This window comes from Salvelinus namaycush, chromosome 18 (assembly GCF_016432855.1).
Source record: "Salvelinus namaycush isolate Seneca chromosome 18, SaNama_1.0, whole genome shotgun sequence".
NCBI lineage: Eukaryota > Metazoa > Chordata > Actinopteri > Salmoniformes > Salmonidae > Salvelinus > Salvelinus namaycush.
The window spans coordinates 20,207,463-20,235,234 of record NC_052324.1 but is presented as its reverse complement, the minus strand read 5'-3'; the positions used below and the strand labels follow the sequence as shown (position 1 = coordinate 20,235,234).

General features: G+C 41.2%; 2 protein-coding genes across 2 annotated transcripts in view; one reads left to right on the top strand and one right to left on the bottom strand.

The window, feature by feature from the left end:
• The window catches only part of LOC120062863 (dedicator of cytokinesis protein 5-like), a 33,373-nt gene extending 21,256 nt beyond the window's left edge, over positions 1–12,117 (top strand). The window contains exons 26-51 of the mRNA XM_039012932.1: positions 40–176; positions 306–401; positions 690–788; positions 1,145–1,315; positions 1,444–1,544; positions 1,715–1,773; positions 2,029–2,183; positions 2,302–2,387; positions 2,534–2,690; positions 2,937–2,977; positions 3,330–3,420; positions 3,567–3,686; positions 4,284–4,373; positions 5,220–5,324; positions 5,742–5,883; positions 6,144–6,225; positions 6,312–6,396; positions 7,696–7,782; positions 7,970–8,146; positions 8,341–8,424; positions 8,517–8,654; positions 8,886–9,049; positions 9,347–9,497; positions 9,614–9,764; positions 9,973–10,091; positions 10,189–12,117. Of these exons, the coding sequence (XP_038868860.1) occupies positions 40–176; positions 306–401; positions 690–788; positions 1,145–1,315; positions 1,444–1,544; positions 1,715–1,773; positions 2,029–2,183; positions 2,302–2,387; positions 2,534–2,690; positions 2,937–2,977; positions 3,330–3,420; positions 3,567–3,686; positions 4,284–4,373; positions 5,220–5,324; positions 5,742–5,883; positions 6,144–6,225; positions 6,312–6,396; positions 7,696–7,782; positions 7,970–8,146; positions 8,341–8,424; positions 8,517–8,654; positions 8,886–9,049; positions 9,347–9,497; positions 9,614–9,764; positions 9,973–10,091; positions 10,189–10,293 (2,993 nt within the window). The 3' untranslated portion in view covers positions 10,294–12,117. The remainder of the gene's footprint in view (positions 1–39; positions 177–305; positions 402–689; positions 789–1,144; positions 1,316–1,443; positions 1,545–1,714; positions 1,774–2,028; positions 2,184–2,301; positions 2,388–2,533; positions 2,691–2,936; positions 2,978–3,329; positions 3,421–3,566; positions 3,687–4,283; positions 4,374–5,219; positions 5,325–5,741; positions 5,884–6,143; positions 6,226–6,311; positions 6,397–7,695; positions 7,783–7,969; positions 8,147–8,340; positions 8,425–8,516; positions 8,655–8,885; positions 9,050–9,346; positions 9,498–9,613; positions 9,765–9,972; positions 10,092–10,188) is intronic.
• A 7,921-nt stretch (positions 12,118–20,038) lies between these two features.
• Positions 20,039–24,736, bottom strand: LOC120062734 (coxsackievirus and adenovirus receptor homolog). The gene is made up of 8 exons (XM_039012795.1): positions 24,645–24,736; positions 24,112–24,205; positions 22,108–22,277; positions 21,650–21,851; positions 21,163–21,315; positions 20,911–21,033; positions 20,691–20,829; positions 20,039–20,574 (listed from the first exon to the last, which is right to left on the bottom strand). Exons 2-8 carry the CDS (start codon positions 24,191–24,193, stop codon positions 20,325–20,327), a joined length of 1,119 nt encoding a protein of 372 aa, XP_038868723.1. The 5' UTR covers positions 24,194–24,205; positions 24,645–24,736; the 3' UTR covers positions 20,039–20,324.
• Positions 24,737–27,772: the final 3,036 nt, after the last annotated feature.

Below are 27,772 nucleotides of genomic sequence, written 5' to 3'. Positions count from 1 at the left end.
ACACATTTGAATAGGCTCTATTCCTCTTTGACCCCACAGAGTGTCGAGATGTCCTCTTGCCGTTGGTGACAGACCAGCTGAGTGGGCAGCTGGATGACCACTCCAATAAACCAGACCACGAGGCCTGTGTTCAGCTGCTCAGTACTGTGCTAGACAACCTGGACCGCAAGAATGTGGTGAGTGGCTACTGGCTATAGCACACCTCTATCTCTGCCATTAGACACACTGAAATCCGTGACATCCATAACTCTTAACTGGATTGGTTTTGATACATTCATTTTTGATCTGACCTGTTTGTGTCCCAGGGTCCAACCCGGGGCCATGTCCAGCTGATAATGGAGCGGCTGCTTCGCAGGGTCAATCGCACTGTCATCAGCATGAGCAGAACCTCCACTCTCATTGTAAGACTCATACTCAGTACTCTGACAGTTCTTCATCTAACTCAAAAGAAAAAGTCTAGTTATTTTCAATTGTTCATTTGGAAATTATTTATTTTAAGTTTCCATGTACAAGGCACAGTGCTGAAAAGCTGCTTCTATGCATCCTATACATAACTAAATCGGCACTTATAAGCATTCAACAATGAATTATAGCTTATAATTAGCTTCTAAGCATAAAACATGTTATATGTGTGAACCTAAAGTAGTTTTACAAAAAAGGTGACTGATGCTCTGTTATCTCAATGGTAGGGTCATTACCTAGCCTGTATGACCGCCATCTTGAAGCAGATGGATGACATGCACTACGCCCACTACATCAGCACCTTCAAGACCAGACAAGACATCATTGTAAGTGGGCCGGCACACCTCCCCTGCCCTGGGCATGACTCTTCCTGAATCATCCAGTCGATAGCTGGCATTCAACCACTGGTGCTTGTAACTGCTCCTGAAGTGATTATTGATTATAGACATTTCATGGGACTGACTTGGAACATTCTGAGGATCTCCCTGTCCTTGCTTCTTTACTGAACTGTGTGGGTCTAATATGAGAAATGCAAGGGGACTGCTGTGCATAGTTCAGCATGTTACTAATCGATCGGCTTGGTCAGAAACAGAACCCCACATGTTTGTGCAGACATGAGAAGCATACATCTAGGTACTTCCACTACAGGCAAGGTAACTGTTCTCTCCCTGGCCCACTACAGGACTTCCTGATGGAGACATTCATCATGTTTAAGGACCTGATGGGGAACGTTTTCCCCTCCGACTGGATGACCATGAACCTCCTGCAGATTGGTGTGTTTCTGCGGGCCATCAACCAGTACTCTGAGGTCCTCAACATGTACTTCATGGACCAGACCCACTTTGAGCTGCAGGTGGGTCTCCAGTCGCCACCTTCTGATGGGGTGGACAAAAGACATCCGTGTCTCTCTGCAAATGTAAACTTCTTTAGCTCAATCATTGTCCCAATGTCTGTGTAAAAACGATCATATTTTATTTTCAGCTCTGGAACAACTACTTCCACTTGACTGTTGCATTCCTTACCCACAAGTCATTGCAACTGGAATCCTTCTCTCAAGAAAAACGGAATAAAATACTGAACAAGTATGTTTTTTTTTTTCTTTGGTTCAATTAGTTTAAATACAAATTCCCTTAAACTAATAATATAAAATAAAAATTTCCAGAGAACTGCATTTTATGTATAAGAAATGATGCTGTAAGTTCGTGTGCATATGCTCTACAGTATATAGTATAATTCTATGTTGTGGTTACAGGTATGGAGACATGAGGAAGAGCATTGGCTTTAAGATCCGAGATATGTGGTATAATCTTGGTAAGTACTGTCTGGGGGTTGTTATCTCTGTAAGACAGAAATTCAACAAATAAAGACATCTGTATAATGGCCTGTTCATTGGCAAAAGGCTTTGAGGACAATGTTTTATTGCCTAGTTTCATGGTGGTGGCCTGCTTTTTGTTTACCGCTTTATGAGTTTACTGTCCTGTTGTTTGCATGAAAATGGAGTACCACTTATTGCCCTTTCAAATGAGCTTGTGTAACATTTTGCTTCTGACTTTATGCATCCCTCAGGCCCCCACAAGATGAAGTTCATCCCGGCCATGGTGGGGCCCATCCTAAAGGCTACCCTGGTGCCTGAGCCAGAGCTGAGGAAAGCCACCATCCCCATCTTCTTTGACATGATGCAGTGTGAGCACAACTTCACTCCCAGCCGCACCTTTAACATGGTGAGATAGCTGCCCACGGTAGTGCTTCCTTTCTGGCTTTACAGTATCACTGTACACAAACAGAGGTACCCAGCTGTATTTGGCTGAGCAGCTTTTTTTTGTCTTTCTGTACCTGTAGTTTGAGAATGAACTGATCACCAAGTTGGATCAGGAGGTAGAGGGAGGTCGTGGGGATGAACAGTACAAAATCCTGCTGGAGAAAACGTAAGCACCCTGACAATAAACCTGCCAATCATTCAGAGGCTAATTCCTTCTTATTAGTCATACCTCATGATTTCATAGTCAAGACCTAAATATGGACTATATAACTCCCTCATTCATTGACATTTTGCATTGTTGGTATTGTGTAGACTACTGGAGCACTGCCGGAGGCACAGATACCTGTCTCAGTCAGGGGAGGAGCTGGCTCTGCTGCTCAGCAGTCTGCTGGAGAAGCTACTGGCCTACCGCACCATCACACATGACGAGAGCCCTGAGCTCCGCATGAGCTGCACCGTCAACGTCCTGGTATGCCTTTACAGTACATCACTAAGAGACAGGAGAGCCTACCAGGTGCTAACTAACACCTCGGACTGGTTTATGTGGAACTCAAACTCTAATCCGAAAGATTGAGCCACACTCGCCACCTCAGAATAATATTATATCAAGATGTTATGTTTCTACATTGAACCAATTGATTTTAACCCCAAAAATATTCTCAAACAATTGTACAAAAGCTGAGTTTTGCCGCTGTTTTTATTTTGGTTGTGACAGAACTTCTACAAGGAGAAGAAGCGGGAAGACATTTACATTCGGTGAGTCCGATGATTTAATGTATACTCTTCTTTGGATCCCATTTTGTTAGCTATCACTCTGGAGAAACAGGAAAAAGTCTCTGGACACTTCCAGTCAGATGCAAATTTATTTTAATTATAGCTGAGCTTTCGGTCAGCCGACCTTCTTCAGAGCAAGGTCGACTGACCGAAAGCTCAGCTATAATTCAAATAAATGTACATCTGACTGGAAGTGTGCAGGGACTTTATTTTTTCTTGGTTTCTCCAGTTTTGCATTTTACCTCCAGCACCTTCACAAATCAGCTTTGGGTGTGCGGTAGATTCTACCTATTATCTGTTAGATATCACTCTAAAATACTGACCTCGTCCTCAGGTATCTGTACAAGCTAAGGGATTTACACCTTGTCTGTGAGAACTACACGGAGGCAGCATACACCCTGTTACTTCACGCCGAACTCCTCGAGGTCTCACTCAGATTAACATTCAATTCGACTTTCAATGAAAACAACCGTCTTTGGCTTATCTCCCTAAAATTCCAGTTAACAAACTATAACATACATTACTAGAAAACTAAATGCACTTTGTGTATTGTGTATATTGCCCTTCTCAGTGGTCTGACAAGCCCTGTGCCCCACATCTGATCCCCGGTCATGGCAAACATGTCTGGACACAGCAGGAGCTCAAAGAGAGACTCTTCCAGGAGATCATCTGTAACCTGGACAAGGGCAAAGTGAGTTCCCACCCTCACCCAGTGACCCTATTAGGAAGCATGAGGTACATATGTGGTCAAATATATTGGCACCCTTGCACTTTGCAATGGAGCAGAATGTTCTGTTTTCTTTTTTCAAAAATTGTTGAATGGCTATTTTTACCTTGTAAAGTAGATAATGTTGGGAGTTTTTATGAAATGTTTTGGTTCTGTGCTGTTGTGAATCAAACAAATACATGTATGAACAACAAAAGTTTTTTCCAATTTCAACTTATTTGAGAAGAAATTGGGAATTGTGCAAGGGTGGCAGTATATTTGACAGCATATGTAGTCAGAGACCATATGCTACTTACCCCTGAACATGCCATATAAGCTACTGTCAGAAATATTTGTCTGTTTCATTTGCTACAAAAGAAACTTGGGGCCATATTCAATCAAACATGGTTACCAGATTTCTGGGTTAGGGTAAACATTTCTCCTGTTCACCACAGTACATCAACGATGAAACCTGCTGTTAGGGTTTGATTGAATAGAGGTGTTAGTGACGGACAGATGGTGATGTCTAAACCATGTTCACATCTCGTGTCTTTTTACCAACTGCTGCATTTATCTGTTCAGATGTGGGAGAAAGCCATTGAGATGGGTAAACAGCTGGCAAAGATGCACGAGAACCAGATGTTCGACTTCATGGAGCTTAGCCAGCTGCTGGTAAGAGGACTTATCATTTGCTATCGTGTTTTAGTCTGAGATTTAATCAAAATATTGTCACTACTAAATAGAAATTGTCCCTAAAACATACAAACAGTAAAACCCAAAATGATTATCCTCTTAGTTTCTACATGTAAAAAAAGAATGCATGTGAAAGTTCCACATACAATGCCAGAAAGGGATAGCCCACTGCGAATTTAGTGCGAGGCCTTTTCAATAGGACCAGTTCAACTGCTGTACTAACATACTTTTCAGTGCTCACAAAGACTTGGAGTTAATTATGACAATAAATTGTTCAAGATACATTGTCAATGGCTAGGACGACCACTTTCTAAGGCAGAAAGTCATTTCAGCTAGCTCAATCCAAATGACAGGGATAGTTGAAGAAAAAAACAACCCATTACTGCAGAAACAATTTGAGGAAATGGGGAAGATATCAGAGTTGCTGCCACACTTGTGTCAAACCTTTTTATCCAATAGTCCCACCCATGCATTGCCGGTTGACATACTGGCATCTGCCATTAGGAAGTAACACTCAGTTAATTATGAAGTGATACTCTATTTTAAGTCATGTTTTTGTAAATACTGTGTCATCGTGGTATTCAACAGTCCTTATCTGCAGTGGAGTTGTACAAAAACCTTGTTTTGCTACACTGCTATGAATCTATGTTCATTATGGATCCTCCAATTTTGACACTTAACTAAGTTAAGTACACAGGGAACTGGTTAGCTTCTACAGTATTTTAGGTGTTTCCTGTTGTATGTTATCTTTGTTCCTGATTGTGGCGCTGTTAATTTAGCTCATTGTTACTACAGCCTCTATACTCTCCCTACTGTTGTACACAGAAACAGCAAGCCCAGTTCTATGAGAATATAATGCATGCCATGCGGCCTCAGCCAGAATACTTTGCTGTGGGATACTATGGCCTTGGATTCCCCACTTTCCTCAGGGTAAGATTATTACGTCTTTTCAGAAATCCAGCCTCCATAACACAAGTTCTGTCTCATTCGCCTGAGATATTTATATTTATGTGCCTTTTATTCATTTTACTTATGGAACTCTCCATAAAATTAAATGATAAGTCAATATTAAAAATGTTTCACGGTGATGATGTAACATGCAGGCGATACTAGTTATCAGTTCCATAAAGCAGTGGGGGATTCTATGGGTTAAATACCTTCCATGATCTTGTCAGGTTCCGGTTAGAATAGCCTTCATTTGGCTGACGCACATATATTTCAATGGGGGAAGGGCACATTCCTGTCTACCACAGTCCATCTTTGACATCTTCTGTAGCATGTCATTCAATAACAACGTTCTAATTAAATCCTATCTCACCATATCTTTGAATGGATTTGCTCATACAGAACAAAGTATTCATCTACCGTGGTAAGGAGTATGAGTGGCTGGAGGACTTCAGTCTGAAGCTGCTGTCGCAGTTCCCCAATGCAGCCAGGATGACCAGCACAGCGCCCCCTGGGGACAACATCTGTAACTCCCAAGGACAGCGTATCCTTTAGGCCTGTTGCAGCATGCCCTCACGCTCCCAGCTATGAATGCTATTTAAATGTTAATTGGTGTTAATGCTTCTAGTCAGGACATTATTCATTTGATGTATTTCCCATTTATAGGTAGGTCTTATTATACCTTTCTCAAGGACAATTTTGAGCCAGTAATCCACTGGCCCCCGTCTCCGTTTCCCCCTACAGCACTAAAAAGGTTTTCGTTTTTTAATAATACACAGTCCTATCCTTACCTGCTCTTCACAGATATCCAGTGTTTTACAGTCAAGCCAGTCCTTACTGTGCCCGCCCAGTTTAAAGACAAGGGGGTTCCTGAGCAGATCCTGAAGTACGGAACACAACAGCTTGTGGTTGAATACATTTTCTTAGTTCTTACTCATGCAACTCATTTGTTTGTCCCTCTTCCTCTCCCAGCTACTACAGAACCAATGAAGTGGACCAGTTTCAGTATTCCAGACCCTTCAGGAAAGGTGCAAAGGACCCCGACAATGAATTTGCAGTGAGTACCTGGCACACAGCTCACACTCACCATGCTGCAGAGCCCTAACAAAGACAAATTCCTCCATTTAACGCACACACTCTAAACTCAGGAATGTAGCCCTTTTCCAATCAAATGCATTTTTATTTGTCACATGAAATGCTTACTTTCGAGCCCTTAACCAACAATGTAGTTTAAGAAATAGTTAAGAAAATATTTACTAAATTAACTAAAATAAAAAGTAACACAATAAAATAACAGTAATGAGGCTATATAAAAGGGGTACCGGTACCGAGTCAATATGCGTGTAGGTAGGGATGAAGTGACTATGTATAGATAATAAACAGTGAGTAGCAGCAGTGTAAAAACAATGTATATAGTCCGGGTGGCCATTTGATTAATTGTTCAGCAGTCTTATGGCCTGGGGGTAGCAGTGCGGCAGCAGAGAGGATAGTCTATGATTTGGGTGGCAGGTGACAATTTTTTGGGCCTTCCTCTGACACCGCCTAGTATATAGGTCCTGGATGGCAGGAAGCTTGGACCCAGTGATGTACTGAGCCGTACGCACTGCCTCTCGATGGTGCAGCTGTTGAACTTTTTGAAGATCTGGGGACCCATGCCAAATAATTTCAGTCACCTGAGGCGGAAAGGTGTTGTTGTGCCCTCTTCACGATGTCTTGGTGTGTTTGGACTGTGATAGATTTTGGTGATGTGGACACCAAGGAACTTGAAGCTCTCAACCTGCTCCACTACAGCCCCGTCGATATGAATGGGGGTGTGTTCGGCCCTCCTTCTCCTGTAGTCCACAATCATCTCCTTTGTCTTGTTCACGTTGAGGGAGAGGTTGTTATCCTGGCACGACACTGCCAGGTCTCTGACCTTCTCCCTATAGGCTGTCTTACGTTTCCAGTGATCAGGCCTACCACTGTTGTGTCATTAGCAAACTTAATGGTGTCGGAATCGTGCTTGGCCACGCAGTCGTGGCTGAACAGGGAATACAGGAGGGGACTTAGCACGCACCCCTGAGGGGCCACAGTGTTGAGGATCAGCGTGGCAGATGTGTTGTTGCCTACCCTTACCACCTGGTGGCGGCCCGTCAGGAAGTCCAGGATCCAGTTGCAGAGGGAGGTGTTTAGTCCCAGGGTCCTTAGCAAAGTGATGACCTTTGTGGGCACTGTGGTGTTGAACACTGATCTGTAGTCAATCAACAGCATTCTGACATAGGTGTTCCTTTTTGATTAGCAGTTGAATACAAGAGGTTGCTGCTCAAAACATTTGTGTTGTTGGCCATTCAGTCATATTTTCCGCCTCATGTTACAGACCATGTGGATCGAGAGGACAACTTACATCACAACCTATCACTTCCCAGGGATTCTCAAATGGTTCGAAGTGAAGTCCATCTCTGTTGTAAGTTCTATCAGTAATGATGATGACAATCACAGTAATACAAATTTACTGGTGTTAATGTGCTGTATGTTTAATCTAAACACTGTTGAGTACTCCCTACCACCCATAGCAAATAGTTCCTACTCACCCAATTTGGTCTTTTACACTTTGATGTCTCCTCACCTCTCCTGGTTTTCCTACTGGTCAGGAGGAGATCAGCCCTCTGCAGAATGCTGTGGAGACCATGGAGATGGCCAATGAGAAGCTCAGTAACCTGGTGCAGCAGCAGGGCTGTGACAGCTCCACGTCCGTCCACCCACTCTCCATGATGCTCAATGGCATTGTTGACCCTGCCGTCATGGGTGGCTACTCCAACTACGAGAAGGTTTGACTTGACTATTACTACCTAGGACCTTGAATCCTATACAATTTTGTTTCACATTTCATTGAAGATTTGTAACCTGATATTCTTGTTTTCTAGGTCACTGTAATTTTAGTTAGTATTTAATGTGCATATATGACAACATCTTCATGTCTCAAAATGCTAAACTTGTTTCCACCCCCTTTCTGTCTCTACAGGCATTCTTCACTGACACCTACATGCATGAACACCCAGATGACCTTGAGAGCATTGAGGTCCTCAAACATCTTATTGCCCTCCAGGTAAATTGTAATTCTCTCCTTCTTATTGAACCTGTACTTAGACATACAGTACCTGCTATAAGAACAGAGGCTCCCTCCTCCTCTCCCCTCAGATCCCTCTCCTAGCTGATGGGATCCGAATCCACGGAGAGAAATCCACTGAGCAGCTGAAGCCCTTACACAACCGCCTGCTCACCTGTTTCTCAGACCTGCGGGAGAGAGTGGAGAAGCATTACGGCGTCATAACCCTGGTCAGTTTCCAATGGCAAACTCTTATTTAATGTAAGAGTGTGCCAAATTTAGCTATTGGCTCCTCTGCCTCCCTATCAAACTTCCCTCATTCAAAGCAGAGTGTACATTATATTGCTGCAGGACCATAAATCTTGCTTAAGGCACTCTATTGTTGTTAGTGTTTTGCCTGTCATTCCGCTTAGCCCCTGCCAAGTTTCCTGATGATGTTTAATCCCATTTGTGTGTCCCAGCCCTGCTCTCTCATTGAAAGGAAGAAGAGTCGTGTGGGCTCCGTAGTGATGCCCTACATCCTGTCCTCCACACTGCGCCGCATGTCCACTGTCTCCACCACCTCCTCAGGCCTCTCCAGCGGCTCCACCTCCTCTAATGGACCCTCCCGGCCCTCCTCCCAGGAGTCAGTCCCCCTCCTCCATCCTCTCTCCTCCTCCCCCCTCCCCGGAGTCAGTCCCTCCACTCCCTTCATCCTCCCTCCTCTTCCAAGGAGTCAGTCCCCCTCCTCCCTTCCTGTGTTTGTCTCCCTCTTGGGCTACTCTGGTGTAGTCTATTTGTGTTGCTATGTTTGTAAGGAATATTTGTCTGTGCCTCTCCACATCTCACAGTGTGACATTCTGAAGTCTTGCACATGCCAGTATAACCCTCTAACTGTACACCTCCCCCTTGTCTCTCTCTCTGTCCTGATATCCATCATCAGTTCACTGTTGTCCCGTGACACTGCCAATGATCGCCGGGCCTCGATGTTGTCCCGCTCTGAGGATGACAACCGGATCGGTCGAAAGAACCGAAAAGAATGGAGTGTGAGCAAGTCACAGGTTTTGGTGGAGAGACAGCCAGACATGGATGAGGTAACTACAACTGTTTTTGGCTCATGCACTAAGGCACAAATGGCTAATACATTCGCAGTAATTACTTGACTGTGATTTCAAGGAGGGCTGTATCTTTGTACTCTACTCCTTAGCAGACCCTTCCAGAGAAGCCGCAGAGACCCAAAAGTCTGCAGTTTGGGGACCGTCGCCTGACCCTATCTCTGTTCCAGGGTGTTTCCTCTCAGCTCAGCCTTGACAACCCTCTCAGCCCCCTGCCAGCCTCTCCTCAGACTCCTCACAGCTCCAGTATGTAGCTTAGTTACACACAAGGTGTACCTACAAAGCAGCCTATCCTACACATCCTTAAAGAGATGCTTACAGCTTCACCCTGCACACAGAAATATAGAACCCTGTTTAGGATATCTTACCTCTTGTACATGTAGTTCACACACAAATAGTTTTAGCTGTCATGCAGCCTAAAATGTGTGTGTTTTGTCACTCTCTCTCTCTGCAGCTTATTCATCTCTCCCCGGTGATAATGATGCCACCACTGACACTCCCGGAACACCCCCACCCATGCCACCAAAGAAACATCCCCATGAGATGTTTGACATCTCCCAAAACTCCCTTGAGGTACATCTTCACTGAAAACATCTATATTTTTAGTAAAATGCACATTGTGAAACAGAATATTTTTAACATGATAATTTTTTCCCCGGTCTCTCCATAGTTCCACCCTCCTCTGCCTCAGAAAATTGACAGCAAGCCCCCTCCACCTCCTCCTAAAACCAGGAAGTCTATGTTCCCCGGCTCCTACGAGAATAATCCTCAGTGAGGATCCTCCACCCGGACAGCCCCTCTCATCTGTTTCAGAGACCTGCTGCCTGGGATAAGGGTTTGGTTCATCCTGTGGTACTGTAGCACTTTATTACAGTACTATTTCAGGACCAGTACTTTTACCTGTTATGTACTTCAGAATTACATGTCAACAATTGATATTTCTGATACTTACTACGAGTTATTCCAACAAACTGGTACATGTAATGTGTGTGCCCTGTGAATCTCTAAGAAACAGAAGCATAATTGTTTCCATACTAAAGTAATTGAATGGTATGTTGTAAAATGGAGTGTGACAGATGTCTTTGTAAGCCGTGGTGCATTGGGTCACACGCCTTTTCATATTTTGAGGAGAGTCCATTTATAGTCTAGTTTCCTGGGAATGGGGAATTAGATAAAGGTGGATTTAATTCATGATTTGGGAAGTGTATATATTTCTGAAAAAGCAATAATAACAATGACCTTAGCATATTTCCCAAGGGTCTTTGAGATGTTGTTGTATATAGTGTAGTATATATTTTGGGAATATCACTGCAAGGATAAGGAATGACCAAAGCTTCAATTTTGTCTTTTGTCATTATGTGTTGGAATCACACTGGACTATTCATAATTTCCAGTGCCTGTTTTGGGCATTCGTCAAGAAAGCACAGGCGGTGACTGCATTTTCATGTTTTATTATGTGATATAGCTAGGTGAAAACATTTTTATATTAGAATCACTATTGCTGATCAAGAGCAGGGAATTTGTGGTCTGTGACTCAGAACTGATTTTCAACAGACTTTGATTATATTGTTGTTGATTATATAGTCTAAATCTATGGTTGCGACCCTGGATTACTTTTTGGTTCCCTCGACCCAGTCATAGATCATAGGTGGTACATGCATAGTAGTCCTTTTTGGGGGAATTGAGATTTGTAATCAAAATGGAACTTTCCCCCAAATACATTTGTGGACGATAGTCACATTGAATAACCTTGGCTAACTCATAAATACTGAGTAACTATGCATTACATAGTTGTGTGATGAAAGCACACTAAGATAGTACCTCAATGATTTCAGAATCTTTAGAGACATGCACTGGAAGGAATTAATGTAAATTAGATTTTTTTAAATGGTATATTTTTGACCTTTTATAAGAACAAAATACTGTATGTCTTGAACTCTTGCTTTCTATACAAATCAGCTTGATATATTTAGCAAGTTGTCATTTTAACACGGTATGGCACAAACTCAATAATCTGTTTAGAGTTGGCAGGTATTTTTTCTTTCCTGGTGCATTTCAAAGTTTCATTTTATTACGCTTTTATTGATTCATTGTTGTATTACTTTAACTTATTTCAGTGATTTTTAAAGGTTTCAAGTTAATTGGTATGCGTTCATCAAGCAACTTGAGTTGGACAGATAGAGACATGGTCATTTACATCGGTCTACTTTCAACAGTGAAAATTTCAACTTGATTTATATATCAATATATACATTGTCTTTTATTATTCGGTCTCATACAGTTGTTCTTTTCAAAACAATGCCATGCTCTCTTTGTCCTCTGAATTGCTCATCTATGCATGTAATCTCTTTCAGAAATGACCGTTTTCATGTATGTAGTGCAAGAATGAGTCAGTATTTTAGTTTGACTATTTCCAGGGATCAAAGATATTTTAGAAGGGAACTAACCTTTTTTGAATGAGTTTTTCTAACAATGATCAGAACAGATATTTGTAAAGAGATTTAAAGCTTTATAGTAGCATGAAGAGATGTAATATATTATTTTTTTTACCAATAAAACTTGTAAATCTGACCAAACAAAAATAAAGAATTTAACTAACTGTTCTGTTGAATTGTAGAAGGTATTGTTACAGAAGGCTAGACAACCAGCCTCTGTCCTCAGCAGAAGTTCTAAGAATCATTATCCTGTACTCATATCTATTGCCGGTGTCATCCCTTATCTCTTATCAAGGACATATCAGGCACTAGTTGGGACTTCATTATATCTTTTTTGATGAATAATTATGAGGATAATGAAGGACCTTGATGTCTGGTGAGATGGTATGACAGTGAGATTCTTTTCATTCTGTCACACAAAGCCTAATTTTAATTCTGGTAAATAGTGATGTGGAATGTGAGAATTTATGTCTGGCAGTAATTTCATTGAGATACCAGAGGTTCTACATGTAATTCTGCTTCAGTCATATTCATGCTTTATTTTTATGTTCTGTATTGAGAAAGAGAACATTCTTCATAGCGGTATTAAATGTATCAAGATCACAACATTGTTTCTTTAAGTGGACTGTGGTATAACACAAGACTGTTCCCTATATGTGAAGGCAGTCTGTTTCTGTACAGTAGTGTTGTCTGGGCTGGGGAGGGAGTTTTACTACAAGTGTAATTTATTGCAGTAGGCCCTGTGTGATATGTAGATACTGGTCTTGGTAATCTGGCCTCCTAATGGCCTCTTCCTTCCTGTCAGATACTGGGGGACAGGATATCACTCTCCCTGCAGTCCCTGAGTCACATGACTAAAGAAGTGATGCTTCCAGGCTACCCTGTGATATTCACTCATCCATGGACGAGTTTCACTAGACCTGGTTTTTGTCGTCAGTATTTAACCAGATCTCCAGGATATAAAAGTCCTCCGAGTCCTAACCACAGGCCATTGACCAATAGACAGAAGTAGACTTAAATGAAAACTCCACCCAAAAACTAACTTGAGTTTGCATCATACGGGGATGATTTCTGTATTTTGAAAGTTACATATCTTGAAAACCTGATTGCTGATAAGCAAATCATTTTGGGACTATGTCAACAATGGACTAATGAAACAAATACCAAAAAATCGTTTTTTGGGGTGGAGTTTTCCTTTAAGTGCAGTTGAATGATCAGAAATACCCCTGTGTATCTCCATATTAGACTTCACTAGATGGTGCTAGAGGGAATGTAGCAATGGGGTATTGTCAGTGTTGCCGAATTATGAAAGATCATATGGCTGTCACATATGTCTTAATATTTTAGATTTGTGAGCAGAGGTTCTACAGAACATGTATTCATCCACTATACATGGCACAGATTTTCAGCAAAATATTTGTTTACACTTTCCAAATGCAGTTTGATTGGTGGAGTGTATTGTTTGGTTGTTATGCTAATGACCTGGTTATAGATGTCAGAACAATTTACTGAACCATTTTAATCCCATTCGCTATGCTCTCAGAAACACACTGGATATTAGCTGTTGAGATCAGAGAAACAGGCTGTGGCAAAGGCCCCAAAATGACTAGCCATGATATAAGACCTGGAAATCTTTATCTTTAATGGCAAAAGACACGGGAGGTTATTTAAGCAATAAGGCCCGAATGGGTGTGGTATTTGGCCAATATACCACGGCTAAGGAGTGCCTGGATATAGCCCTTTGCCGTGATATATTGGCCAAAATAGCACAAACCGCCGAGGTGCCTTATTGCTATTATAAACAGGTTTCTTTCGCCTCCATATTCTCTCATATACCATGGCTTTCAGCCAATCAGCATCCAGGGCTTGAACTACTCTGTTTATTATCATGACTTAATAACTACACCCATAATAAAAACTGCTTAATTAAACTGATAACAACATTAAACAGATACAGGGCTATTATAAAATAACATGTGGATAAATAGCTTAAAAACTATCATAGTTTTATGACTGGAAGAATAAGAAACGCATTTAACCTAATAATGAAGTGAAGTGGTCAGACAAGCAGATGGCTCTAAACCCATACTATCCAAATACGTTAAAAGTACGCCAGCCCACTGCCTACCCTGGTCTGACCTCAGTGTTTGACTGTGTGAGCAGAGCTGGTTTTGCATTTGGTCTCTGGCACCTTCAGCCAGGACCGACAGGGAAACTCATCCAGGCAGACATTGTAAGAGTGGAGGAGAACCTTCCAGAAGGTCTTCTTACCATAGATAAGAACCAAGGCACTGAAAGTGATATAGAAGAGTAAAGAGAGCACAATGGCATTATCTTTCTTCACAATACCTGATAGTACATATAGAGCAACCAGCAGTACCAGGGTCATGTTTATCACTCGCATCTCAGAGTCCAGCTTAGGCGCGTGGAAACCATTGGTACTGGTCTTCATGTGTTGGAGATGGATGGCCAGGTGAACAAAGATGGATATGCAACACTTTAGCATCAGTACTCCCAGGAGGATGTCAGAGAGGACTAGATACATGGTGATCTGTATCATGCACGGGTTGTCATTAGACATGATGGCACCGCAGTTCTTGTTTTCATGTGTTGTTCTCAGGGACGAGGACAGTCAGCGTGGGCAGACCGGTTCTGAGAACACACAGGGATGACCAGGACTACAGTGCTTCAGGATGACCTTTGGATCTTGGTGTAGCAGTGGATGGGCTCAATCACCAGCTTGGTGCTGTATTAGAAGATCAGGGAGGCGGTGGTCCACATGATGGTGAAGTTGGCAGTCCTGTCCGTGGCCAGTCGGCAGTCTGTTGCCAATGGTCATCCAGAGACTGCAGAGCAGCTGGTGGGCACAACTGGCCACAGACAGAGCTGTGCTGGTGGTCTCACAGGGTCCAGTGTTTGTTCTGCCTGTAGCTCTTTAGGCTCATCAGGAAGATGTACAGGTTGAAGAACATAGTGAGGATGGCCATCAGGCCAGTTATGGCCCAGATATCCACCTTATTGGCTCCTTGCATTGTGCTGTTGGTTCTCTAAACAATGTCCACCAGCTTATTTAGGTGCTCTAAGATAAAACCAGAAATGTTGATAGTACAATGTGATGAATACAGTAGAAGTCGGAAGTTTACATACACTTAGGTTGGAGTCATTAAAACTCGTTTTTCAACCACTCCACAAATTTCTTGTTAACAAACTATAGTTTTGGCAAGTCGGTTAGAACATATACTTTGTGCATGACACAAGTAATTTCTCCAACAATTGTTTACAGACAGATTATTTCACTTATAATTCACTGTATCATAATTCCAGTGGGTCAAAAGTTTACATACACTAAGTTGACTGTGCCTTTAAACAGCTTGGAAAATTCCAGAAAATTATGTCATGGATTTAGAAGCTTCTGTTAGGCTAATTGACATCATTTGAGTCAATTGGAGGTGTACCTGTGGATGTATTTCAAGGCCTACCTTCAAACTCAGTGCCTCTTTGCTTGACATCATGGGAAAATCTAAAGAAATCAGCCAACACCTCAGAAAAAAATGTGTGGACCTCCACAAGTCTGGTTCATCCTTGGGAGCAATTTCCAAATGCCTGAAGGTACCACGTTCATCTGTACAAACAATAGTACGCAAGTATAAACACCATGGGACCACGCAGCCGTCATACCGCTCAGGAAGGAGACGCGTTCTGTCTCCTAGAGATGAACATACTGTGGTGCGAAAAGTGCAAATCAATCCCAGAACAACAGCAAAGGACCTTGAGAAGATGCTGGAAGAAACAGGTACAAAAGTATCTATATCCACAGTAAACCGAGTTCTATATCGACATAACCTGAAAGGCCGCTCCGCAAGGAAGAAGCCACTGCTCCAAAACCGTCATAAAAATGCCAGACTACGGTTTGCAACTGCACATGAGGACAAAGATTGTACTTTTTGGAGAAATGTTCTCTGGTCTGATGAAACAAAAATTGAACTGTTTGGCCACAATGACCATCGTTATGTTTGGAGGAAAAAGGGGGAGGCTTGCAAGCTGAAGAACACCGTCCCAACTGTGAAGCACAGGGGTGGCAGCATCATGTTGTGGGGGGCTTTGCTGCAGGAGGGACTGGTGCATTTCACAAAATAGATAGAATCATGAGGAAGGAAAATTATTTGGATATATTGAAGCAACATCTCAAGACATCAGTCAGGAAGTTAAAGCTTGGTCGTAAATGGGTCTTCCAGATGGACAATGACCCCAAGCATACTTTCAAAGTTGTGACAAAATGGCTTAAGGACAACAAAGTCAAGGTATTGGAGTGGCCATCACAAAGCCCTGACCTCAATCCTATAGAAACTTTGTGGGCAAAACTGAAAACACGTGTACGAGCAAGGAGGCCTACAAACCTGACTCAGTTACACCAGCTCAGTCAGGAGGAATGGGCCAAAATTCACCCAACTTATTGTGGGTAGCCTTCCACAAGCTTCCCAAAACATTTGACCCAAGTTAAACAATTTAAAGGCAATGCTACCAAATACTAATTGAGTGTATGTAAACTTCTGACCCACTAGGAATGTGATGAAAGAAATAAAAGCTGAAATAAATCATTCTCTCGACATTTCACATTCTTAAAATAAAGTGGTGATTCTAACTGACCTAAGACAGGGGATTTTTACTAGGATTAAATGTCAGGAATTGTGAATAAATGAGTTTAAATGTATTTGGCTAAGGTGTATTTAAACTTCCGACTTCAACTGTATATCAAAATTCTGTGATAATGAAGTGTTCAAGGTTGAGGTGGAATTAGTGCTCAAATGTTTCAGATACCATATTTTGTAAGCCTTTTTATTATGGTATAAAATGTACTTTCAGATTCTTAAATTTAACTCAGACATTTACCAGGGGTTTCATTTGAATCAGAGTGACACATAGCCAGGACTTTCTTTTCTTTGTGGAGGAAATTTACAAATTGAAAATCAACTGGAATACATTTCAAAGTCCACAAGGCTGAGATAAGCACCTACACCATTGAATGTGGTTATTTTGGATGTAACTTTACTTCAGACAAGGATCCCTTTGCATCTGATGTTGTTTTCTCTTTGTTCTTTTACTACAACTTGAAACAATTCAATATCTTAGCATTGAAGATGAAAAAATATTTGTTTTCAAAGGTTGGCTTTAAGAAGTAGCCTGAAGATGTTGACTGAGAATGGCATGAAGTTGAGGCACAGAACCTTTGATTTCAGAGTCGCCTGACTGGAATTTATAGAGAAGCACCGAACTCTATTCACAATACTATTTGAATTGGTGGCGATGGCAAAAGGCAGTGGTGGCAGTGCATTTCCATAGGCCTGGGGTGAAGATGTGTGCTCATTGGGGGGGAATTCCGACTCGAGTTAAGCGCTGGTAAATTAAACGTAATTCCCTTTTTATGCACTTTTCTCTCTACGCGTATTCTGCCTTGCTATTCATTTGGGGGGAGATCAAAGAAATGGTGCGGCAAAGGTGTCTATAGATACGCTATAGTCTGACCTTGACTTGATTCCCTAATAATTCCACCACCTTTATATGCGAGGAAACTATGAATAAGGTCTAGCGAACCTACAAGTTCCAAGTGGGACAAGCATCTACTTTATTTCTTCCAATTGAATCTCCATGCACTGTAATGTATACATTGAGAGCTGTTGATAAGAGAAGGCGATTGTAAATACACATAAATACTCAATTGTTTTAGATTATTTTTTCCCCTGGAGACGAATGTGAAACCAGTCATATGAAGCAAACTGAAAATCATATAAACATGACATGTATTGCAGTCCCTTTTCCCAAGTGAAGTAGGCTATAAATAGCTGTGCCTTTTATTCAGAATTTTTATTATATGCCCTCATAATTTGCACAGATGAAATTTGGAGACCCAGGCTTTTCTTAGTTTGACTTTACAATTTGTGTCATCTTAAATATTAACCACTATGGGGAGCCACCATCAGTAATACCCACATACGTTTACAACTAGTATTTTTTAGTGTTAGTTTCCTTCAATGTGTATCTTACATTTTGCATCATTCCATTCCGTCTACCTTTCTTTCCTCTGTCACGTCTGTGTATCATATTAGGCTAACATTGTGCAATAATTTGTGACATGAAGCCTATTTGAATCATTATGGAACTCAGACCACACATAGCAGGTTAAACCTGGAGCACGGTTCACGACGACTGGACCATTGTCATACAGTTCTGTGATTAGTAAGAATTAGGGTTGATTTATAGGACTTGTTTCACCCTTATTGTACACTTTTTTTCCACCTTCCAATATTTCATGCATTGATCTTGAATATTAAACCACTATTTTTGAGTCATCAATATATTTTGTGCGTAAAGGCTCTCCAACCTTGTTTTTTTATGATTCAGAAATACTTTCCTAACTCAGAGTATTTTTAAATTTACCAGTTGGTGCTGAAACAGAGACGAATATGCATAGATGACTTTTTCATTGATCCCTATATTCTGACCCGTTCTCTAATTAATAACCATATAAATGGTAAATTATAAATTATTTGTTATTCATATCTCTTACTTGTTTTTGTTGGTATTTTCTAGACCACTTAAACTGGTAGGCTGCAAAGCTTCCACTCACAGATGGCCAAAAACCATTGAGAGCCACGACCCCACTAGGCCACACCTCCAATATAATTTGCCAGTGTTCCTTGCCTTTTCAAATTAATTGTAGAGTTACCACCCATGCCTGTATTGGTTAGTGACAGAGACATGGTTGTTGAATTTGTTCATTAACTCCTGAATCAACACTTGGTAACACTGGCCAATTTGCTCTGTGTATATCCGGTGGAATTACTGAACCAGATGTATTGCAGAATGACATGTTGACAAACCACAGATACTGAACAAAACCTCAGGGTCCAGTTCCCATGCAAATATCCTTCCTGAAGCTATGGCCACAGATCTACACATCTGTTCCACAGGGTCGATTTACATGTGATAAAGGGGGCAACCTGCGTTTGGCTCACCTTCATGTTCTGTGTTAATTCAACACTGTACAGGGTTGGTGCTCTGGGTGTTGACTCCTAAAGCATTCTGCTTGGCAAGACCACAACAAAAACATGCCTACGGTAATTATTTGTGGCAGGCTTGACTCTGGAATGAGGAGTCTCGACAAATTTTGTACTATGATGCAAACCAAAAAAAAGAAAAGGAAAAACCCAGTGATCCTTGCATCCAAATCAATCATTGTAGACATTCCACTGTGCTAAGATTGAAAAAAATCCTTTGATCATAGACTTTCTTCAAGCTTTTATTCTTTGAACTGTCTGCCTTCTGAGGCCAGTCAGTATGAAATCAGTCGTTAAGTTTTATATCAAAATCAATATCTTAAATCACATATCTGACTGGCACACAATGTCATTCCGTATTAACAATCATTGGCCTGGTATATTGAGGGTGGGGTCATTAGCTTTTTCGATTGGTGTACAGGATATGCACAGGATATAACTGATTCAGAATCAAGTGCTTGGTTAAAAAAAATATATTTTCATTGAAAACTTATAGAAAAGAAGACAAACATTGGTTGCTTGTCTGTTAGACAAAATAAGTCATACATAGAATAAAAAACATACATCTGACCAGTGGTGGAAAAAGTACCGAATTGAGTAAAAGTAAAGATACCGTTTAATAGAAAATGACTCAAGTAAAAGTCACCCAGTAAAATGCTACTTGAGTAAAAGTCTAAAAATATTTGCTTAAGTATCAAAAGTAAATGTAATTGCTAAAATATACTTAAGTATCAAAAGTATAAATAATTTTTTTAATTCTTATATTAAGCAAACTTTTTTTTAACGGATAGCCAGGGGTACGCTCCAACACTACGATATAATTTACCAATGAAGCATGTGCTTAGTGAGCCCGCCAGATCAGAGGCAGTAGGGATGACCAGGGACGTTCTCTTGATAAGTGTGTGAATTAGACAATTTATGTCCTGCTAAGCATTCAAAATGTAACAAGTACTTTTGGGTGTCGGAAAATGTATGGAGTAAGAAGTACATTACTTTTACTTCACTACATTCCTAAAGAAAATAGTCAAATATAAATAGTGAAGTACAGATATCCCAAAAAACAACTTAAGTAGTACTTTCAAGTATTTTTACACCACTGCATCTGACATACACTTTAAATATAATCTCTTTCTCACTCATTCTCATTGGCAAAATCCTCAATTGAGCTTCACGTGACTAAAACATTATCCATTGCACTATTGCACCAAGAGTTTTCAGGCTGTTGCACAAAGTACAGGGGGGAAGTAGCATGGGAATGAGATTATACATATCCTGTAATGCTTTCATGCTTATCCTTACCCCAACCCAAAACATTGTTACACAGGGTAACCATTACTGCTGTCATATTTCAGCACAGGTGGCAAATGAGGGGCTTTCTGCTTGCTGGGGGCAGGCATGCCTATGCTACTGTTGGTGTAGAAGCTCCTATTGTCTGATTCTGTCCTCTTGGGCTGACCTTTTCTCACTGAGCTATAGACTGCCCCAGGGGGGGAGCGGAAGCCTAGGACCGAGCGGAAGCTGGAGTTCCTGCTGGCGGGTCGGCTCTCTGGGGCTGGGGCATCCTCCCTGTTGGGCAGGGCCAGGCCATGGAAGAGTGGCACAGAACGGTAGGAGTTAATCACATTTTACAGTTTGTCTGCTGCATGTAATTCTTGGAAGGTATGGAATGTCATATTTCATACCTGATTTCATGGGCAACCTCCTTCTCATAGCGACGCTTGTGGCAGCAGCAGACCAGAAGCCAGATGAGAAGCAGGAGGAGGAGCAACAGTAGCAGTGCACCAATCACAGCAGCCGCTATGACCCCTGCTTTGTTGGGACCTAAAAAGGAAGTCATGATATTCAGAGACAGGTTCACACATATGCACCGTTCCTCACTTTCTTTCTTCCAATTAAACTTACGGTTGTATGCGTGCAGGGTGTATTTACACTGCTCTTTGCCCACAGGATTCGACACCACACACAGATAATTTCCCATGTAGCTCTCTGAGTGATTTCTTATCATCAGCTCTCCAGTCTGGGAGTCTAAATGGAACACAAAGACAATCGCTGCCAGCTACAAACCACACCTCACCTCAGTATATCAACATGCACAGTAGACCTATGGTTATGTGTGCCATGTCTTATCTAGAGACTTTAGTTCCTGTTTCCTACTTTGTGTTGCTGTAGGCGGGATGGCCCCTCCACTCTCTCTGGTCCAGACATAGTTAAGGGGGGTGGATCCCACGGATGACTTGCATCGGAGGGAGACATCGGCTCCCTTCTCTTCACCGCCTTCAACCCAACACTTAGGCACTGATGGAGGGACTGGTGTAAGAGAAGAGGTTAAACTGTCTCAGGAAAACAACTTCATAAAGAGTGTGTAGAGGAAGTATACGGTACAAGTGAATACCATTTCCTTTATTTTACTTAACATATGCATCTCTGCGACCAATGACAAAATGGGCCATTGTGTAAATGTGTTGATTCCTTCTAAGTGCATTTCCACTACAAGAAAATTAGTATATTGATAAGAACAAAAGGAGCACCAGTGTTCAAATTCCTTTTCAGTGATAAAGCAGATTTAAAAACAGGACACAGGACAGTGGAATGATGAAACTGGTAAAATAGAAACCAGTCTGGGAGGGGCGGCATTCCTCACCCATCACTACCAGAGTGACTTTTCGCATGTCAACACCCGGCGCCTTCTTGACTTTGCACTGGTAGGTGGCTGTGTCTGAGGCTTTCACTGCAGAGAATGAGACGGATGCGTCTCCCAACGCAGGGTCTCCTGTGAAGTCCATCCTCTTAGAGAAGCTGGGGTCCCCGTAATGCAATTTCTGCCCTCCTGTATAAGATAGGACCTGAGAGGTAGAGATTTGCTTCAATGACAAAACAACAAGTCTGGAGAACAAATGTTAAGAACAGGTTTTTCTACTGCAACAATGAGGATAAGATAGCCTGTAGCTTAACAAAATCTCCAAGACTAGTCTGACATAAATGGTATGAGTGGATGTTAAGACTAACATATTCGTTTTACGACGCATGTTGCATCTCCAAACCCTCCCCTTAAATTATCCATAACAAGAGCCCCCTCTGTCTCCTGCTCTGTAGTCTCACCAGCTGGTCTTTCTGGGTCATGTCTGGATGGACACTCATCCACTCAATGTCCAGATCTCCTGTGTCAGAGGGGGCAGGGGTGTATGTGCATCCCAGCACGACTGTCTCCCCCTGGGCTCTTTGAATGGTCTGAGACCCTGTGGATGTTATCTGCATAGCCACTGTGACATCTTAGGGTTTAGAGAAAAACACACATTCAGGATTGAAACTTAGACTAGTTTCAGACTAAAGTGACAAGTTCCTGCATTAACAGCATACTGTACAGTGCCTTCAGTTACAGCCTGAATTTAAAATGGATTACATTTAGATGTTGTTTGTCACTGGCCAATACACAATAAATACCCCATAATGTCAAAGTGTAATTATGTTTTTCAGATTTTTTACAAATGAATTTAAAAAATGAAAAGCAAATGTTATGAGTTAATAAGTATTCAACCCTGTTGTTATGGCAAGCCTAAATAAGTTCAGGAGTACAATAACAGTCACATAAGTTGCATGGACTCACTATGTGCAATAAGTGTTTAACATTATTTTTGAATGACTTCCTCATCTCTATACCCCACACATACAATGTATCTCTAAGGTCCCTCAGTCGAGCAGTGAATTTCAAACACGGATTCAACCACAAAGACCAGGGAGATTTTCCAATGCCTCGCAAAGGGCACCTATTGGTAGATGGGTAAAAATGTAAAAAAGCAGACATTGAATATCCCCTTGAGCATGGTGAAGTTAATAATTACACTTTGGATGGTGTATCAATGCACCAGTCACTACAAAGATACAGGTGTCCTTCCTTACTCAGTTGTCGGTGAGGAAGGAAACCACTCAGGGATTTCACCATGAGGCCAATGGTGACTTTAAAACAGCTGTGATAGAAAACTGAGGATGGATCAACAACATTGTAGTTACTACACAATACTAATACTAATCGACAGAGGAAGGAAGAAGGAAGAAGAAGAAGAAGAAGGAAGCCTGTACAGAATAAAAATATTTCAGAACATGCATTCTTTTTGCAACAAGGTTCTAAAGTAATACTGGAAAAAATTTGGAAAAGCAAATAACTTTTTGTCCTGAATACAAAGTGTTATGTTTGGGGCAAATCCAATACAACACGGAGTTGCTTACCAAGAAGACGTTTTACAGTTTTGACTTAAATCTACTTGAAAATCTATGGCAAGACCTGAAAATGGTTGTCTAGCAATGATCAACAACCAATTTGACAGAGCTTGAAAATGTTGAAAGAATAAATGGGGAAATGTTGCACAATCCAGTTGTGGAAAGCTCTTAGAGACTTACCCAGAAAGACTCACAGCTGTAATCTCTGCCAAAGGTGCTTCTACAAAGTATTGACTCAGGAGTGTGAATACCTACATTTCATAAAATGTGCAAACATTTCTAAAAACATGTTTTCACTTTGCCATTATGGGGTAGTGTGTGTAGATAGGTGAGAAAACAAATATATTTAATAAATTCAGGCTCTAACACAACAAAATGTGGAATAAGTCAAGGGGTATGAATACTTTTTCAAGGTACTGTAGTTTCACTTCCACAACAGGGGTGTAATCATTATTCCAAACCATAGAAAGTGTTTCTATTAGACAAATTCAGGTAAGTCCCTCCCCGTTCCGTTAGCTTCTGTTTGATTCCTAGTGAATACCCCCAATTGTTGGACATCTGTTGCGCAGTTCATATAAGTATAATGTGATATATCGAACATGTAGGACAGACACCAGCTAATGGGTCAACAGAGACTGACGTTGTTATGCCCTGGCCTGGGACACTGTCTGGGCTGCACCCGGCTACATCAGGTGACATAAACCTCTTGTGTAAGTATGTGCATATAGTCAATGGCTGTCACACAGGCACATTTTATATCCCCTGACAAAGATAAATGGAAATGAATCAGTTTAAAAGTGGACTTTGTCTGGTGCAGCGTGGGCTTAGAAGGGCCCGAAATAGTGGATGTCATAGGGCGACTAGGTTAGGAAACATTGCATTACTCACCTGTATTCAGATAAACTGTTACCACAAACATCACAGCTAACTGTAGTCTTGAGCATGTAAGGCACTTTCCCAAAGTGACCATGTTGGTAAACCTCTATGGCACATCAAGAGAAATGATTACAATGACTACCTGAGTAATTTGAATGTGTACTTCCTCATTGTGATTTTAATCTAGTTTCTAGGAAACATTACTCAGCAAACAGGTAGTCTTTATCATGCACTGAAATGACAATGATAATGGGACACTTGTTTTCCCTTAACAACATACACTCACGCTTTCCGAGTGGATAGACAACCCTGCACAGAATTAAAATATATAAACCTGTTCTGTCCAGGTCTAGAGGATAGAATAGACAGATCCTCAACGATACCTACCTACTGTATTTTCACCAAGTTCTCCTCTCCAACTTAATGGCTGTTGCTGAGTGAGTCAGGAATTTGTACTTTAAACTCTCGAGTACATCAGCATGTATTCATAATATTCCTGAGCAGTATTTAATACAACAATCACATAATGAATGAATCCAAATTACCTTTCTGCACAGCAATATTCCAAAGATAATGTAGTTTCCAAGAGGCCTGACAGAGTGAACCAGAACAAAACTTTTGCTTGCCTTCTCTTCAGTTGCTCTCACCTGAAACTCTGAAACAGGTGTAATCATTAGCCAAACAGCAACTAAAATGAGAGTTTCTATTGGACCAATTCAGGGAGGTCCCTCCCCCGTTTTGTTCCATTTGCTTCTGTTTAAGAAACATTTTGCAACAGAATCCGAGTAATGAGTACCAGGCTCAGGCCACACCCTTTTTAATTACATGCAGTACATCTATTGCCTTAGGATAATTTAAACATGGTACTTTCTATGATTAGAAAACGTTGGCTATAATAAGCAAAACACTAACAACAACATGGCTTCAAATATTGTCTCTGCTTCTGATCTGATAAAATATGTCCTTAAATGTAGATGCATTTGCATTGTTAATTGCATGACTAGAATTTTTGTTTTAATTCTCTCAGTAATATATTGTGCTGGAAGCTGCTGTGTGTGGCGTATGTCTTTGGTGAGATTAATGATTACCAAACTGATAGCTGCCTCACCTCCTTGGCACTCCTACGAAACCACAGGGGTCTATTCATTACACCAATTGTGTTGCAAAACATTTCTTAAACGGAAGCAAACGGAGTGAAATGGGGTGGAACCTACCTGAATTTGTCCAATAAAAACACTTCCGTTTGGTTATTAAACAATTAACGGTTTCTGTAATGAATACACCCCAGGCCTTTTCACAGAACCTCAACATTTACATTACATTACATTTAAGTCATTTAGCAGACGCTCTTATCCAGAGCGACTTACAAATTGGTGCATTCACCTTATGATATCCAGTGGGATATCAACATACAACATACAACATACAATACCACAAAGCTACAACAGTTACAGACTGATAAAGATTTGTGGAAATATTTAATATATCAATATACTGTACCATAGTTAATTACATTTTAATTTCAATAGGTATGTAAATGAAGGTTGTCCGGCAAGCCACATGAAAAAATACTATAGTATACTATGGTATAAATACTATAGTATTCACTGGAGTGTTTTTGCGGACTTCACTGTAGTATTCACTGTAGTGTTTAGTATTTACTGTAGTATACTGTTGTATACTGTAATATATACTATAGAAATTAATGTAGTGTTTTTTGTCGATTGTAGTATACTGTAGTTAAACTGTAGTGTTTTTGCGGACTGTAGTATACTGTAGTACTTACTGTAGTGTTTTTGCGGACATTACTAGTGCTCTTCCATGCCATCCCTAGGAGGGGTGCGTAACTTGAGTGGGTTGAGTCACAGAAGTGATCTTCCTGTCTGGTTTTGCGCCCCTTCGGGCTCGTGCGGTGGAGGAGATCTTTGTGGGCTATACTCAGCCTTGTCTCAGGCTAGTATCTTGGTGGTCTGTTGATATTCCTCTAGTTGTGTGGGGGCTGTGCTTTGACAAAGTACGTGGGGTTATATCCTGCCTGGTTGGCTCTGTCCGGGGGTATCGCCGTACGGGGCCACAGTGTCCCCCAACCCACCCGTCTCAGTCTCCAGTATCTATGCTGCAATAGTCTATGTGCCGGGGGGCTAGGGTCAGTCTATTATATCTGGTGTAATTTTCCTGTCTTATCTGGTGTCCTGTGTGAATTTAAGTATGCTCCCTCTAATTCTCTCTCCCTCCTCTCCCGGAGGACCTGAGCCCTAGGATCATGCCTCCGGACTATCTGGCCTGATGACTCCACCTGGTCGTGCTGCTGCTTCAGTTTCAACTGGTCTGCCTGCAGCTAGGGAACCCTGACTTGTTCAACGGACGTGCTACCCTGCTGTTTTCTACTCTCTCTCTCTACCGCACCAGCTGTCTCGCACTGAATATTATATGACCCTGCTGGTCATCTATGAACTTTTCAACATCTTGAAGAACAATCTGGCCTTAAATGGCCATGTACTCTTATAATCTCCACCAGGGACAGCTAGAAGAGGACTGGCCACCCCTCAGAGCCTGGTTCCTCTTTAGGTTTCTTCCTAGGTTCCTGCCTTCCTAGGGAGTTGTTCCTAGCCACCGTGCTTCTACATCTGCATTGCTTGATGTTTGCGGTTTTAGGCTGGGTTTCTAATATATTTTTTTAAAAACATGTTTTTAATCTTCTGCACATCTACCATTCCAGTGTCTAATTGCTATACTGTAATTTCTTCGCCACCATGGCCTATTTATTGCCTTTTACCTCCCTTATCTTACCTCATTTGCACTCACTGTATATAGATTTTTATTTTTTCTACTGTATTATTGACTGTATGTTTGTTTATTCCATGTGTAACTCTGTGTTGTTGTATGTGTCGAACTGCTGTGCTTTATCTTGGCCAGGTCGCAGTTGTAAATGAGAACTTGTTCTCAGCTAGCCTACCTGGTTAAATAAAGGTGAAATAAAAAACATATTGCACTTTGTGACATCTGCTGATGTAAAAAGGGCTTTATAAGTACATTTGATTGATTGCTGTATAACTTACTATAGTGTTTTTGTTTTATTATCTTTGACATAGAATACTTTCTCCTTGAGGAAACCTACTGGAGAAATACTAAAAGAGCAAATTGTCCATAACCTGTAGGTAGGTAGGTAGGACTGGGGTCTAAATGGATAGATCAGAGCTTCTGCTCTTTTCTATAACCTGTATTGCACACAATATGGTCTATACTTGACATAGGTTTCTCATTAATGGGTGGCACAAATACATTGGACACCTAAGGCCTTTGCATGCAATGCGCTGGAACATTTAGTATGTTAATCTCTGACAGCTGAACCGTCAAGTGGACAATTATTGTTTTAGGAAATTAGCCGACCCCCCCCCCCCCCCCAAAAAGAAATGGCTATACAGTTTTGCATATGCTACACAAGGAATAGTGTTTTTGTTATAGGCTGTTTTTAAGGGCATGTAAATGTGGCTCATTTGGCCAACATCCCTCATTTATTGGTGACGCTGGATCGAAATATATATGGATGTCTGTTAAATTTCTAAAATGTTCTGTAAATTTTTTTATTATTTTTTTTATTTGGATTTCATGTAATGGACATACAGTACACAAAATAGTCCAAATTGGTGAAGTGAAATGAAAAAAATTACTT